This window comes from Bos taurus, chromosome 10 (assembly GCF_002263795.3).
Source record: "Bos taurus isolate L1 Dominette 01449 registration number 42190680 breed Hereford chromosome 10, ARS-UCD2.0, whole genome shotgun sequence".
NCBI classification, from domain to species: domain Eukaryota; kingdom Metazoa; phylum Chordata; class Mammalia; order Artiodactyla; family Bovidae; genus Bos; species Bos taurus.
In genome coordinates, this window is record NC_037337.1 from 87690293 (window position 1) to 87707451 (window position 17159).

A 17159-nucleotide genomic window follows, 5' to 3' on the forward strand; every position below is an offset into this window, starting at 1 on the left:
GACCTTCAGTGCAGAGGGGCAACCCATCCTACATGGTCCCACGTCTGTCCCTCGCAGTGTGGGGCTCAGACAGCCTTCGGGAGGCCTCGACACCTTCTTCACCACTCTTCCAGTCCTTTCCTCATCACCCTTCCAGTCTGCTTTCAAAGCAAGTCCCTTGGGCTGCGCATAAAATTCCATCAGTGCCTGTAGTAAGAGAGAGTAAAGAGGAATTATGGCTGCTCCTTGCTCGGCTGGGTTTTGTAGAATTACCCCAAAGCAGTGTTTATCATGCCATTGAGCTGGAGGCCCATGCTTGATGTGCTATCTGTCCTGACCCCGATCTCTCTCTGCATCGCTGCCCTTCCACCAGCTCTCCTACAGTCTGGCTCATTCTAGGGTCATTGCTGACAAGTGTATTACCGGTGTTTATCCATATTAAATCTTGTACCGTTGACTGCCTTCTTCTCTATTTCTCTAAACCTTCTTTGGTCCTCCTGCAGTTTCCCTTCCTGCCTTACCTAGTTCTTCTTGGAAAGGCAAAGCCTTCTAAGACAGGAGTTCTAGTGAAGCTTGTTGCTAATTGTTTACGAGGGATGAAGTTGTAAGGGGAGGCCCTGGCCCCAAGGCTGGAGCCTTCATCTGGAATTGGTACTAACCCGTTCATAACTGCTTCCCAGGTGGCGCTAGTGGTAAAGAACCCACCTGCCAATGCAGGAGCCATAAGAGAGGCAGGTTTGTTTGATTCCTGGGTTTGGAAGATCCCCTGGAGGAGAGCATGGCAATTCACTCTGGTATTCCTGCCTGGAGAATCCCATGGGCAGAGGAGCCTGGGAGGCTACGGTCCATGGGATCACAAAGAGTGGGACCTGAGTGAAGTGGCTTAACAAGCACACACTCATAATTACCTCTTTCCGGGCGGTGCGGACTTCACTGATGCGACTGGCTTCATTACAATTTACATTTGGGAAGGTAACTGCTGGCCAGCACGTTTCTGATGTAAAAACACAGTCGAAAGCTCTCATCTTAATCATGTTTTACATAGCTTGAGCACTTTACAGTTTATAAAACACTTACATTTGATTTTTCCTAAAACCTAAAAGCATGCGCTGTTTTTCCCTCTCCATAAAACATTTTACTAGAGCAAAAATGAAATGCATTTATTCTAAAGAATAATGAAATAAGAAGTTCTACCTTAATTGAGCCATTAGGAAATGAAATCGTGTTTCAGCGTTCCCCGTGTTGACTTTTATATCATTAACGCTAGGGAGACAGGCTCAGCCAACACATTTCTTTGTTTCCCACTAAATGGCAACACTTAACACGTGTGTGTTAGCTTACAATTAATTTTCCCAAAGTTTCACATATTTAATAATTTCTTTGAGGTAATTGTCTCTGAGAGTAGAAATGTACCGGGAGGCATAATTTGTTGAGTTTGCCAAACAAATTCTTCATTCCTTCTGTGGCCAGTTGTTGACCATGAGACTTTGGCAGTTAAAACTGTCATCCAGCACAGGAAGGGAATGATTTCAGTGAGCTCAGACTCTTGCATCTTCCCATACATAGAAAAACGCTAAATTCCTTAACTCGAGATATCTGGCTTCCTTGAATTAACAATCATCTTTTGATGTTCAGCCCACCTGTCCTTCGTTGCAAAATTTCTGTATGTTTTGGCTCCTTCCCTCGCCTCCTCAGAGCAGTTCTGTCTGGGCCACTTGAGATGCTGTCTTGGGGGCTTGCAGTTCTAAAAATTCCCACTGAATAAAACATAACTCTGAAAAAAATACAAATATATTAAAAAACAAAAAGCTATCGTCAAAGAAAATCTGGCCTTTTACTGATGATAAGGTCCTAGAAACAAACCGCTTGTTTGATATTTGAAATCGACCATGTTTTATGCACAAACTGATGCAAAAGCCACAAGAAATTGGGTGATAAATTAATATGTGACACAGATGAAAGTAAGGTCAGATTTCTTTGTTATTAGTTTTGATAAAAATCCACCATCCACTGTAATGGAAAATACTTAATTAGGCAGCTCATTCATTCAGTCAATAGCGAGTCGTTTAATGCCTTTTAGGTACCAGGCGCTATCAAGGTACATTCTTCTTCTCCACTGACCCTCCTCCTCGTTCTGTACCTCCTCTTTCTTCCTCTCTTTGTACTCCCCCTCCTGTTCCTCTCTCTTCTTCCCAAAATTTGGCAGGTGGCAAAGCTCTTAGAGTCATGATGTGTTCCTATTCTCCGGGAGATGAGGAAGGGGAAAGATCTCTGTTTCTTTGGAGGGACACGTCTCACCTTCCTGCCTGCTCACTGCAGTTGCCGTCTTGCACAGGGAAAGGAATCTTTTGGGCACACAGAGAACTTCAATATGCCATGCAGCTGTGTTAGTGAGAATGGAATCTTGAGACTCAGGGAAAAAAAAATGATAATCACAGAGCTTTGAAATATCTGGAAGTTATTCCTCCAAGACCCCTGGTAGGGGTTTCAGATAATGAAGTGGATAGTAGTGGTGGGAGGGACCCCAAGCATTTATCCACTCAAGACGTAGCCCCCTTCACATTTCATCTTTGGTGTCACAGTGGCAGTGCCAACAGGACACGAGCCTTCTTGCCCCAATAATAGCCCCTTACAGCTTCAGGAAAAGCCATCATGTTTCCGCAGCATTTATCTGTCAGCAGGAGACTATTATGGGAGCACAAACTCGCATTGTATTAGCGTTATCAGTTCATTATGATCCTTGGGACGTGTGCCAGCCAGTGGGCTGCCAGTCTGCTGACCAGCACAGGGGGATATAACTCCACATCCCAAAATTCAAGCCTTGAGAAGACAGCGGGCCCACAGGGGTGTGTGGTCGGGGACATTTTCTCTGGCCAGGAGTTCACAGAGCCCTGGCTTGATCAGCAAGATCCCCAGAGATGCCCAGGTCAGGCTCACTGTCCAGGCTGGGCCCATCTTAGTCCTCACGGACCATCAATGGATGCACTCTCCCAGCTCACCTCCCCCAGTGCTCACCCTGGGGTGGAACAGTGCTTACCCTGGCGTGGATTGTGATCAGACAGTTCCATGGAGGCACCCTCTCCTTCCTGGGCTGGTGGTAAGGAGTAACTACACGCCTTGTAGGCATCGTTCTCACCTGGAAACTTGGTGCGGTGAACGTGGATGCTGTCGAGGGACAGGGATGCTATAAACAATTAGTGTCTCGGGTTCACTGTGCTTAGGGAGAATGTGGCAGGATCTCCAGAAACTCCTATTGGGTCTTGTCTTTGGTGATGAGGCCATCAGGTCCTCCTGCTGGGTTGCCCGGCTTGAAAGAGGAGAAAAGCCTCCTCATTGTTGGGCTGGAGAGTAGCCAGTGCAGGGAGGGGATTCAGAAACCTGAGAGACATTGCTTGCTGCTGTTGTTTCCTGCGCAGAAAAGATCAGTGTCAGAGCGGGGGGGGAGGCACCTCGAGACAGCACACGCTCCAAGGGCGGAGATCTTCACCACATTTGCGGCAACGGATGATGCTCTGGGTTCAGCTGCATACATTATGGCTAGGCAGCTTGAGTGGTCCTCAAGATCCAGGTGCAGGCATTCAGACAGCCCATCCTAGGACTTAGCCAGACTGGGATGGGAAAGAGCGGGTGGATAGTGTGGACCTGGGTTCGGCTATTTGTGAGACACTGGGTGCTTTTTGTATCCAGGGAAACATAGGTTTGGGGCACAGAACAGGCTGAGCAGTGTCTGGGAATCTTTTCCTATTTATCTGCCTCCTGGAACCCAACTCCAAGGAAACCACTTGGGGAAGGGTCCACACTCTTCCACTTGGGGAAGAGTGGAATATTCCTTAGGAGAGAGCTTGAACTTGGGGAAGGAGGGAGGAGGGAAAGTGAAGAGACCTGCATACAAAGAATTAGGAATAGAATAAGTAGAAATCCATGCTTTGTCAGTTCTTCACTGTGTGACCTTGGGTGGGTCACTCCACCACACAGGGCCACTTAAAAATTTCCTTATTTATAAAGTCTGATGATGGTTCTAAATGATTGCCCGAACCCTCCCCACTCCCACCCCCCGCCCCCCAGCCATAAGGTCTTGTGAATGTAAGAAATGTCCATTTAAAGGAGTGTGTCACAAGAAATATGTCAGTTGCTGTTCCCCTTCTACCCTCCACAATTCCTGTGTCCGATGCTTTTTGTTCCATTCTCCTTGGGCTGACTTGCCCACCTGGGGGTGCCAATATGGGGACAGAGGAGAGTAAAGAGGTGGCTTAGAGCTTTTTGCTGGGGTGGGGGTGGACTAGAAATAGTACCTGCTCCGGGTGGGCAGTGGAAGATTGAGAAGATGATGGGCCGAACGACTTCCGAGCTTGCGGGAGCCCAAGAGATCTGCCCACCCTGACTCTAACCCCCAGTACCACCTTTGCTTTCTGGAGAAGAGATGACTTCGGCCAGGCCATGCAAAATGGTCAGGACCAGAGCCCAGGCATCCTCTGCACTCGCCCTCCAGCTAGAGGCCCGGAACCCACCCTGGCTTTGGGAAGGAACCCCACCCGCCATGAGCTGGCTGGGGACAGAGGAGAGGAGAAAAACTGGTCCCACAAAGAGTGTGTGTCCTGGCCACACTTGCCTGGGAAACCACAGGAGAAGCCTGGCCCTGCCAGGCTGGATCAGGTTCCCCAGGGTGTCCGTGCCGGTGGGCTCTCTCCTCCCCTGCAGTGGAGTCTGCAGGCTCACACTTGCCATGGAGGGAAGGGAGGAAGAACTCTGCTCCAGGGCCATGTGTGATGGGGCTGGACAGTCACTGCGGAGGAGGAGGACGACCAAAGAGGGCTGGAGCTCAGGGACCTCTTTCTCGCCCTGGAGGACACTCAGCTAGGGCGCAGGGGTGAGGCCCTTAGCTACCTGTGCCCCTGTGCCTTGTATGCTGACAGCAGTTGTGCGGGCGTGAGCCTGGCTTTTTTAATGTTAATTTTTACTGGAGTATAGTTGATTTACAGTGTTGTGTTTCTCTGCTGCATAGCCACGCAAATCAGTTATAGATATACCCACTTTTGTGTAGATGCTCTTCCCATATAGGCCATTACAGAATATTGAGCAGAGTTCCTTCTGCTATACAGTAGGTACTTGTTAGTTATCTATTTTATATACAGTAGTGTGTATATGTTTTGAACCAACACAGACTTTCTGTTTTCCCTCATTTGCACCCAGTGGCTTTGCATCCACTCCAAGCTGTGAAGTTGTCTTTCTTTTCACACTCCACTGAGTGTGCTCTATCTCCAGTTTACAAAAAGTGCACCCCCGAAAAGACCCAGTGGATCTCAAACAACCTGTTAGGAGCTAAGTCCCTGCGGGGCAGCCAGCCTGTCCCCACAGCAGACGGCCCCCGCCCCACTCTAAACTGCTATGGTCTGACATTTCATTCAACAGAGTTTTTAATCAAGCAACTGCCATGTGCCAGGCACTGGTAAACACTGGGGATTCTCCAGTGAACAAAAACAGACAAGGTCCCTGCCCTTACAGAGCTTACAGTCTAGTGGTGTGTGTGTGTGTGTGTGTGTGTGTGTGTGTGTGTGTGTGCGCGCACGCGCGCACGCGCACATGCATGCAGGGGGTGGTATTTGTCATACCAATATATGTATAATTGCAAACTAATAAATTACCTGAAGCAAGGCAAATAGCAGAAGCTTCTGATGTGATCTGGAAGCTGGGACGTCCTCGGTGGCAGGGACAAAGCCTGAGGGGGCCACCTCACGGGCTGAGACAGGGCGTGGAGACACATAGGCGCTTGTTATCTGGGGGGTGCTGGTTGGCCATGGGGAAGGACTGGGGTCTCTTTCCTAAATGCAACAAATTTCGAAGGGGACTTTGGATGTTCATTTTACAAAGCGCTCCCTGGCTGCTAAGTGCTTAGCGAGTGGATTTCCAGGGGCCAGAAAGGATGCAGAGAAGCCAGTCTGAGGTCTTGGCAAGACATGGTGGTTGGATCTCTGCACCCCTCTTTCCATTTCCGATGTAACCAAGTACCTATGTGATTAAAAAAAAAATCCAGGGCTGCTGGGGGCTCTACTGACAGAGCCGACGTCTTCATCCATCTCTCTGTGAGATACCTGCCAGCGCCCCGAGCCTGGAGAATCCCACGCGGTCCTCCACTTCAGCACAGAGGAAAAACCTCAGCTCGGTTTCCCAGCCTGCACGAGCTTCCATTTATCCAAGTCAAGTATCATCTGCCGTCCTGCCGCCCATTCCCCAGCCCCTCCCCGGCGGCCGGCCCCTCCTGGGGTTTCTCACAACCCTCCTGCTTTTATTCCTGAAGTGCTTGAACACTGCCTGCAGTTACAATCCATTTAGACTTTATTCTGATGATAAAATGATGTTTTCCCCCCTACTGCTCATTGTCTTTTGTAGAATATAGGAGAATAAGGTGATGGTCTCTCTTGAGGGCTTTTTTTCCCCTCCCTTTTAAAGAATTCTATACCTATCCCCTCCCCACACTCATTTGAATCATCAGATTGATTATTATCCCTGTGGCTGGCACATCTCAAAAGATGACAAGCCCCAGAAGAAGGACTGGGGCTCGACTTACAGCTGGTTTTGGTACAGTAATACTCGGGTTCATGGAGACAGCAGCAGACAGGGATGCAGGTATGTTCGTAGCTGGGGATTCAGGTGTGTATGTTGAAGTGTCTACTTGTGCCGTGAAGTGGATGTGGCTGGTAAGTTGGTTGTTTTAACCATAGTTGTGTTTTTCTAAGCAGACAGGAATTTATTTGCTTGTGTCTGTGTCCTGGGAACATTTCTGAGGGTTGCCAATGAAGAGAACATCACTGTATACATCTTGAGTGTTTTATAGCATCAAGCCCTGCCGTCTAGTCCTGTAAGAGCTGTTCAGAACCCACTGGCCCAGGTGATGAGAGCTGGGAAGGGAAGCATCCCCTCTCTTGCTGGGGCTCACCTACAGGCCTGACCCTTTGCACTTTTATGCACCAAACACCAGGTGTGAGGCTTTGAATTTCTAAGGAGCTGGCCTCTTCTTTTTGATAGGCGGGAGGAGAAATGGGTCTTGTTTTTAAATTTAAAAAGAGACCCCTTCCAAAAGGCTGAGATGAGTTTGCTGGACTTGCCAGTTAAAAGATCAGACTGGGGGTTGGGGGTGGAGAGGATATATAAGGGGCACACCTTTCAAGTCCCCAGCCCCACCAGCCAGTTGGGCTAAAAAAAAAAAAATTTTTTTTTTTCTTTAATGGCGAGAGGACAGGCCTTGCGGCTCTACAGCACAGTTCTCCTACTCCTCCTGAGGTGGGGACCTCGCGCGAGCGCCTGGTTCCATTGAAGTCTCTCTGGCTCACCCCCCTCCCCCCACCCCAGCTCGATTCTGTCACTTTAAGTCCAGCCCCTGAGAGATAGCCAATAGGAGCCAAACCATACATCAGTCTCCCAGCCTTAAAGCTACAGTAGGGTTAGCGGGCTCCAAGTCTCTGGTGCCCGAGCCGCCTCCACCGCTTCGCATCCCCTCTGCCCGCACAGGAGTGTGTGCCCGAGTGCGGGAGCTCTGGGCTGGGCGCGCACGGCTCTCGGCCTCCCTCGCGCCCCGCCGCGGCGCTTCCATCCACCCACTCCGCCTTGGCCGGCTCACCGTGCCCCTACCCGGACTCGCACCTCGCCGGTGCCCTTCACTCGCTCTTCCGCGTGATCTCCCCGCCGCCTTTTCTCTACCAACTGGGAATGCTAAAACGGGACTGATGGACGTGTCCGAACTCTGCGTCCCTGATCCCCTCGGCTACCACAACCAGTAGGTGCTCGGCTTCTCCGTCTGTGTCTGTCCTTCTGCCTGTCCGGCCGTCTCTGTCTTGAGTGTCGCAGTTCTTCTAGGCATTCTTGAAGTGGCAGGGACCCCGGGGGTGGCGGGGGGGAGGTGAGGGCACTTGGGGGGGACGTCGGAAGGGGAAAACCGCACACTTTTCTGGGTTTCCTTCTGGGGGTGAACCCGACTCTAACTTTTCCCTCACCCGCCCCCCCCCGCCCCGCCCCGCCACCCCGCGTTTTGACAAACCCTCACTCTTAGGTAAGAGCAAAGCTTTTCGCATTCACTCCGATCGTCCCCCGCGGGGAGAAAATATTTGAGTTTCTGTGGAATGGGGAGGAGCGAGCCCAGAACAGGTGCGGTAATGTCTCAAGGATGTCCCGTCCCCACTCGGGAAAGCGTCCCTGCGGGCCCTTTGACTTTAATGTTTATTTTCATACGGGGGACCAGAAGCGGTCCAGGCAAGGGGGCGAAACTGAACGTGCCGCGCAGGTTTGGAAACTGGGAGGCGAGCACGGTCCCGCGCTACGGTCCCAGAGCGGCTCCCCGAGGGCGCGCACGCGGCGCGGTGGACCCAAGCCCCCCCGCCACCTGCTCCCAGGGGTGCGGGCGGCGCGGCCGGGTTAGACTGCGCCCCGCATGCCCCGCCACGGGATGCCCGCCTCCCGCCAGGAGTGGGGACAAACGGCTGGACGCTGCAGCGGAAGCAAAGTTGGTTCTTGGCTTTAGGCAAGGCGGTGCCGGGTGATTTCCGTGCCCCGGGGCGGCTTTGCGCTCGCCTCCCTGGAACCTGGGGTGGTCTGAGTCGCGTGCACGCGGGTGGTCGGCGGGGGCTGCGGGGCTAGACACCGGGTAACCGCAGATCCCCGGACTTGGGCAGCTTGCCGAGTGCGCGGAGTGGGGACGCGCACAACTGATCCCCCAAACGGTCGAACGCTGCCCCGCACGACCATCCTTGACTTTGCGAGGTCCTGCTCCGGCCACCCGCCGTTCCCCTCCCAGGGCCCTCCGCGGTCGTCGTCCCACCTGCCCAGGTACCTGTCCCGGGCTCCCCGCGGGCGCTCCAGGCGCCGCCGCGCTCCGGGCAGGTGTCCGGGGCGTCTGGGTGTGGGCGCACTCCATGTGGTTCCCCCGGAAGGCTTCAGATAATACTACAATGAAAACTCTAGATTCTCGTGGATCTGCTTAACTTCTCGCTATTCTTCCTCCTCTTCCCCACCCAAGCAAGCTGAACTACTAAAGTCAGTTCTCCTTCGGTCATCCTTTCGTTTTTTGTACCACCCCCTCCTCCCAGGAACCACGACATCCCTAAAACCATACTCTGGATATCGTGGGGTCCCAGTGAGTGTGATTACGCCCAGCGCTGAACAGAATACCTCCAACCCCAGGTGGACCGCGCCTAAGAGAGAAGGCAACTTCACAGCAGCGTCTCCTGAGGGGCGACCGCAGGGTCCAGCCTCCACGCTGACATTTTTGATTCCAGTTTTGGGGGTTCCCTGGGCAGAGGGTCCTTTCAGTGCCGCCAGAATTGAAACAGAGTGTCAGAAGAAGGCGATTGGATTAGGAGATGAGGGGGATCTTGGATTCAGATTTCCATCAGTGTGAAAAGTGGCTTTTAATTCTCTTTAAAGGTTACACTGATCCCAGCTTGTATGGCTGGTGCAGTTGGGGTGGGGGCCCATTTCACAGTATGGTGGTCCCTCCCTAAGGGAGGGGGAGCCCCCAAAGAAACCTCCTGGGTGGGTGAGACTGTGAACTGTGTATGATGCTCGTGGGGCATTTCCGCACATAAAATTACCAAGTACGACAAATATTGGATATTTAAATTATTTAGTTTTCGTCTCTCCAGAGGTGACTTCTTTAGTTGAGCTTGAAATATCTATGTATTTGTCCCTGGATCAAGTCACAGTCAATAAATATGAAATTTTGTGTGGGGGAAGTACATCTTTTGATTATGTTGACCAGGAAAGCAAGGAGAGATGGGGGATTTAGCAGCTGGGTAATTCATCGAGTTGACGGCAACCCTGGCTTGAGTTTGAGGAGAAATATGGGCAAAGAAGGAATGTCAGGGAAGCAGCAAAGGGGAATGAGGTAGCCGAGGTCCTGGGTGCCTGGGAAGGGTTTGAAGTGGAAATCAATTATAAAGTAAGCCTGATAGTGATTTGGATTTGGACTCCCTAGCCTTCTTGTTTTTGTTTGTTTGTTTTTGCAAAGAATTAGCTTCTCACTCCATGGGGCACAGGAAAAGCCAGAAACGTGCCTGCTTCTTCTACGGAGGATCTAAGTATCCCGGTGAGATGCCGTTTCTCAGAGCCCCAAACCTGCTGGGCTGCAGTCCAAGCGTTAGTGAGCCGGGCCGCCATACACAGGTGCGTGCCTTCTGGAGAAGGCATACCTCTGCTGTGGTTACTGGGGTACAAAATTGCCAAGGACGAGCTTGTAGAGGTCGGAGGCTGCTGTTGGGGGAGGCAGCTTTCTGACCACCACCCCCCGGTGTTTCTCTGCTTCACAACAAGTAGCTTTAGAGCCCCCTGGTAGCAAAGTGACAAGACACAGGACTGCATTCTCTGGTTTGTTGGAAGGACGGTAGAATGAATCCATCCATTATGGTGCCGAGGTTTCTCTGGAACCTATACGAGACTGGGTGGGTTCGAGTGCTCTGTACAGATAGTTTCTACCTATTTGCCTTAGTTGACATTCCCGGACTTGAAAAAAAAACTCAAGGGCGCAGGGACCACAGTCCAGCGAGGAAGAACTCCCCAGACTTCCCTTTCACCTGCTAATATACAGAGAGCGATCTTTAATATTTTAGAGTTATTTTCACTTTCCAGGTGAGAAATTCACTTTCACACACACACACACACACACAGATACACTGGGACCTTCATACCTTTCTCTCCTTCATTTTCATTTTCCTGTAGCCAATCCTGTAGGTGACTCCATTACCATTTCTAATCAATATTTTATGTACATATATAATCAGCAGAGTCGGAGTGAGCACGCTGGCTTGTGTGGGCCTGTGTACAAATGCGTCGGGGACGGACCCGATGGAGATCCTTGGCAGACAATCTGGGGAGTTGCGGGGGGGGCTTCGTCACCCACCATCCGATGACCACTTTGCTGATGTTAAAGAAACAGAGAACAAACTGTCCCAAAGGTAAAATATGTGGGTTCACACGTAGGAAAAATGCCACATGGTAATTCAGAATCAGTGACCCAGAGAAAAACAAAGGGGGGAATTAATTTTTAATGGTACATTTAAAAATAAATCAGCGGGAGGACATTCATCTTGGTTTTCTGAGGGAGGGGCTCCAGGAAATAAACCTTTCGGTGTCTGCAGCCCCCTCTGGAAGGTGTGGGCTGCCGTGGAAGAGGATGGGCTTGTTCAGGCCTGAGGGCGACAAGCTTAGCAGGAAATCAGAGGGCCCCAGTCCTGGGCAAGGCCCTTTCCAGCTGAGTGAGATCTTGACATCAACTGGAAATTTCCTCTCGGAGCTTATTTCCGCAACTCCATTTTAGAAACAGTCCTCAATTTTTACCAACAATTGGAACATATGAAAAAGATGTTTCTTAAACAAATGTATATGAAGAAACAGACTGACCCACCAAACAAGAACCTTTTCATTCTATTGATTTGGAGGAATCAATACATATTCCATTTAGTCCGGGAGAGGAGAGACAGAGGGGACTTTCGGGGAAAGCTGTGTGAGGGAAGTGGCTGTGGTAGGGATTTCATGTCACAACCCCGCCTTCTCGGAGTGTCCCGGCTCTAGCCCAGGGGGCCCTTGTGACTCTGTCTGCTTGATTTGTGTTCCTGATAATGGGACATATTGCCAAATGCTTTCTTTTCTTTTTTTTAATTTTAAGATAATCTAAACTCAATGAGAGTTTGTCTCCTTCAGTCCTCTACAAAATGCCCAGCTTCTTTTGAGCACAGGAACTGGGAAGCTCTGTACAAGTCTGGCAGCCCAAAGGAAGGTGTGGGGTGGAGAGACATTGTCAGGGTGTTTGCATGGGAGGTGGGCTATGGAGCTGGCTGTGTGAATGAGCAGAATTCAAAAGGAAAGCGAGTTCAGTCAAACATTTAGACAAGAGCCGAGATGCTTTTGACCCGGTTCTGCAGTGCCCTTCCTTAGATGCTTTTGACCCGGTTCTGCAGTGCCCTTCCTTAGAACGTGTCTTCTGGATGCTTTAGGTGGTTTTCTCAGTATGATTTCTTTGTGGTTCTCATTTACGAGGACAGAATAGCAGGGATGCAGAGCCTAATCCACTTCTTCAAAGTCAAGTCCAGCCCACACCCTGAACACCCCAGGCTGGTGCCTTTTCACACCTACCAGCCATCATTCAGCTCTTTGTCTCTGCAAGCTCCAGTCCTCCCAGTCTCTTCCAGCTTGACCAGGAGGTCTGCCCAGAATTCGTTAGGACTCCTCCCAACTTTGCTGGGAGCTTCTGGCTTGAAGCTGGGTGGCTTTTGGCAGAACAGTCCCCTGGGGATTGCACAGCTTGAGTGCTGAACCTCCGATGTCCTCCACCGTGGCCATGGTTCCCAGAGGATGTGTGGGGCGCCAGCAGAGGGTCCACAGACCAGGCCAGGAAGCCCCGAAGGGCTCAGCTGGAGAATGGACTGGAAGCAGACATATCTGAGCTCACCTCCTGCCCTTGGGGCCATTTGCTGACTTCTAGGGATAAACAAAGGTCCAAGTGCTGGTGACTCCTGATTGGACTTCCTCTCTGCTGACCATCCCCTTTCTCAGGCTCAGGAGCATTGGACCTCCGGGGAACTGTCAATGCATGATCATTCCTCGGAGGAGGGGTCCACGGGCCCCATGGGCTTCTACTGCCCCCGGTGTCCCCTGGTGTGGCTGGGGTGGCTTGCAGCAGGCTCACATCCTGGTTGTCCCATCCGCTGGTATGGCCAGGTCCCTGCGCAGGGAGGTTGCGGTGTTTATAATTGCAAATGTAATTAGCAGACCAGCTCTGGGGGACTGGGATGCTCAACTTCTCTGCACATCAGAGTGACCCCTGTGCTGGCTGGCCGGCAGATTAACCCTTCCTGGGCCAGCACGCCCACCCACCCACACACGCTCCCCCTACCTGTAGTGAGGCCGCTGACCTTTCCCTGATAATGACAGGGCTGTCCTGGGGAAGGGGGTGGGAGGGCCAGACTGCTTTCTGGGAGCAGTTCTCAGGGCAGTGCCTGGGAGAGGTCAGTCACTGGGGGCGTGTTTCTTCCCTAGGCCACTGGGCATGTGACCCTCACCACTTGTGACAGTGTGACCCGCCCCCCCTGTGGCAGGCTGGAGCATTTCCTGGCACACTTACTGGGCCACACTGGAAGGAGGTCACTGGAGGACTGTGGGTGCATGCTGGTCAGTGGCTCTAGGGGCTTCGCTGGGGGAAGCAGGGCTCTGGAGGGGCCTCCTTGCACCTGTGACTGCCAGCTGGCTCGCAGGTTCTGCGGGGGTACCCTCACTCTCGATGTGTGTGGGGGGGCAGACTGTAGGAGAACACGGGCTCAATTTGTCCCTGGGAGCAGAGACCACCCCAGCCCTTTCCACTGCCACGATCAACCACCCAACGAAAGACACGGACGAACCAGACAAGTGGGAAACTTGGAGCCCACGTATGGCCCCAGCCCCCCACCCCTCCTGTGAGTGCACTGATGTGTCTGCCTACCTAGAGTGCCTTTCTGTAGATCAGGATTAGAACAGAAAGGATTTTAATAGCCCCTCTACTTATAAGCATTGGCTTAAGAGAGTGTCAAGCTCTTTTTCGTTGCCGTTAACACCCCTGATACAGAGGATGTCTGCAAATGCCGAGGCACCAAAAGCCACATCCGTTCCTAGGAAAGTGTCTGTGTGTGCACGTGTGTGAGAGCCACGGCGGGCTCCCCTTTCAGATGGGAGACGAGGGGCTCTGCTGTTTAAAGCCGGCCCCTGCTGGCCTGCCTTTTACCCCTTGCCTGGATTGAGGTCAGGCTGTGGCCACATTCCAGCGAGGGGCTGTGCGCCTTGGGGTTTTTCCGTGGTGTGGGAGGGAGCCCAGAGCAACCCAACAGGGCTGGCTGTCCCTGCCATCGGAGGAGTTCAGTCTTTCCTAAGAGGCTCTCTTCAGTTTTCTGGGCCTGGGTAGGGCTGGCAGACCCTGGAGAGGGCGAGCAGGCCGGCCTGCTCTTCTCCCGGAGAACAGATGGCCACACTCAAAGAGGCAGGCGGTTCTTCCCCAGGTCCCCGACTAACCCTTCTCTCCCTGGATATGGCCATCAACAGTCTTATCGCTAAAGGTCAAATGTATTCTTACGTCAAGGAAAATCAGACTGGTTTTCATTTGCCCATGGGACTTTCGATATGAAACTGGATGAGGTTAAAAAAAAAAAATCTATTGGCTAAATGCCTTAAATTCAGGATTGTGTGGTCTCGGGTTAAAATAAGCTCCAAATAAAAGTTTTCCTGGGGGTTAGAGACATAATTGTTTTTACATCTTCATTTGCCATGCTTTTTAACCTACACACGTTTTGTCCCAAAGAATTTTGTTTTCCTTCTCTTCCTCTCCACACCCCCGCCTGCCCGCCTTTAAATTTCTCTCCTCTGTTCCTTATGACTTTAAAAAATATTCGTCTTTTCAACACTGTCATTCAGCGTCCCCAGGATTGAGCCTTTTCTGGGAACGGTTTTCTGGATAATGTTATTTTGCTTCTCAATGTCATTTCATCCGGAGGTCAAAAGGCAGTTAAACAAACTCCAACAAGCTTTTGTTTTTATCTCCTGGTTTTAAATGTGATCAGTTTTCATTTTAAACTGTATCAGAATCCTCTCCTGCCAATTACAGTAGCAGCCAGCCTCACGCCTGACCGTGAGTGTTTACTGAAACACTGCATTAAAATTGCACCAATGTGAAGTGCCCAATTAGAGTCAGGTCTTCCTATGGAGGAAGCTGTGAGTTTCAAAACCCCAATGCTAAGTGTTATTTTAACATTATTTTTTTAACTGCTCAAAATAACTTACGTTCATAATGTTTTTTCCTTTTCTTGTTATATAATTCTTAAAGTATTATATTTACTTACCTTTACGTTTTTGGTGTTTTTACCTGGCTTGTATTTTTAAAAAGATACCCAGCAAGAGGTTTTTGAGCATCACTGGTCTTTTCCTGTGTTCTTGGTTTCCGAAAGACAGAGAACAAGAAAATACAGTCCTAAGGAAACGCTGTAGTTGGGGGGTTGACGATGTGAAGGGTGATGTTTCGAATGAAATTCTCTCGTATCTCTCTATTTAACATTGTCCTTTGTCTTTACTTATGTTTTCCCTCTATTTTCATTCCAACTTGCTCTAGCTTATTTATCCCTCTTTGGTTTTATATGTTTTAGAGGAAGGCGTATAGGGTACGTGTGTGTGTGTGTGTGTGTGTGTCTACCTGAGCACGTGTGTAAGTATGTGTGTGTGAGTGCTCGGGTGTGTTGGACCTGTTTTGAGGTGCTGAGCATGATTGGTTGAGAGAAGTCCCAAAGCAGAATGGCTGTTACGGGCCACCTCATTCTACTTCAGCCATTAAGACCTTGACCCACTGGTTGCATTTGGTAGGGAAATCAAAGAGGGTAAAAACCTCCTGTTGAAAGCACATTGCAGGTTGATTGTCTGTTACCCGAGGAGGTACGGGTGAGAGGCGATCAGGATGCCCCACACTTTATTCGAAGCCAACTTTTCCATCTCTCTGCTCTCTCACCTCACTTCCTCACACTTGGAGCTCTCGTTTGGGATCCTGGTGATGTGAGTGAATGAGCTGGTCTATGCTTTTGTTTTTGCCCTCCTAATCGATCGGGAGGAAACATTGCTTTTGATGGTGAGACATCTCTTCAGCCTGCATGCAGAGTGCAGTATCCAGCCTTTTCCTTTAGCCTCACTCTTTGTCATTTGTCCCGTGGGTATGTTGACATTGTCTACCTAAGCAGTCAGGCTAACAAGCTTTGGCAGAAAGAACACCGCTTTCACAGAAGTGATAGCAAGAATGCAATGGTTGTAATAATTATAACAGTAATAACAGCTTGCAGCTTTTTCTTCCCCCAAAGCGCCAAGCAATTCTCATAACCATTCCCTCATAGTAACTGTATGAGGGTTGCTGTGTCTTGCCTCCAAACGTAAATGTTTTTCTGCAAGCATAACATGCCAAGGTTTCAGGTTTGCATGTCTAAATTCATCCAGGGGCAAAGAAAATGCCTGGTGTCTGAAATATGAACAGACAAAGGTAAAGGAGAATACAGTGTCCGACACACAGCCCCCTTGAGAAATGCCAGGTGTGTTGCCTTTGAACTGGTAAGGCAGAGATGTTTCTTGTAAAGGATTCTGACCTTCCTGTCACGATCACCTGAGACCCATGCCGTGCTCTGCCTCTCCTTGCCCCCAGTGTTCCTTAGTGCCTCTGGCTGCGATCTCAGGAGAAGTTTGCAGACCAAAGGCACACAGAGGACAAGGGGGTTATGACTTGGCACATGTGAAGAGCTGGGAACAGAGCTGGGTGAAGAGAGAGGCAAAGTCACCTTGCCACCCTTGATCGCCTTCTCGGCCGTTCAGCGTCTCCCAGGGCTTTCTGTCTCTGTTCCTGGGTATCCCAGCCTGCTCTCTGGATGCAAAGATCGGAGGGACCGTGTCCGGAAGCCAACCCCTCTGGATTCCTGTGACCCTTTTGTGACTTTTCATGGCGATACCCAGATCTGAACCTGCTCACGTGCAAACTACTCATCTGTGCATTACTTTTGAAATTGGCTTGGCCTTTGTTATTTCCTCTCTCATCCCTGCCCCCCTTTTTTTGTTTGTGTGCCTTGGAAATAGGAGACAGCCTCAGACACCAGCCTAATACTATCAGCCAAACATAATCGGAGCCACCTGAGTATACCAAGGTCCCAGGACTGTCTGTAATTTTTTTCTACTTCAATATTCTTACTCAATTTCTACCACCACCACCCCCCACCCCGCCAAATACCCAACAACCCAAAGCTTTGGGTTATTAATTGATTATTATCTGATTTAACAAACAAGACGTCCTACCCCACAAGGAATCCCAGCAACACTCTGGCTGTGCTGCTCAGGCTGAGATCTGCTTTCTTCGCCCCCTCCATCGGTGAGAAACGTTATAGCTTCAATTCCCTTGTTGGACCCTGAGTAAAAAATTAATTCATGAATAATAAAAACCAATCAGTCTTGTTGAGTTTAAGAAGGATTAGGAGAAAGGGTGTTTTTTCTTACAGAGAACATTTGGAATCTGCGTGTCATTGTCACCGAGTGTTCGGGGTGGCTTGAGTGTGCCTTTATTCACAGCAAATGAACTGTTTATTATCCCGAAGGGTAACACGTCTTCCTCAGTTGTAAGGCCAACTTACTGGAGGTTGTTACACGGGTTTCCCACC

At 50.4% G+C, this 17159-nt stretch overlaps 1 protein-coding gene across 2 annotated transcripts in view; it reads left to right on the forward strand.

Moving 5' to 3' along the window:
* Positions 1-17159, forward strand: part of ESRRB (estrogen related receptor beta) — a 183237-nt gene that overhangs the window by 63394 nt on the left and 102684 nt on the right. The window contains exon 1 of one of the 2 annotated variants that reach the window (XM_010809669.4): positions 7395-7750. The exons of the other annotated variant lie outside the window; for it this stretch is intronic. Coding sequence (XP_010807971.1) covers positions 7701-7750 — 50 coding nt within the window. The 5' untranslated portion in view covers positions 7395-7700. Of the gene's footprint in view, positions 1-7394; positions 7751-17159 lie in introns of those variants that run through there. 2 annotated transcript variants of the gene reach the window in all.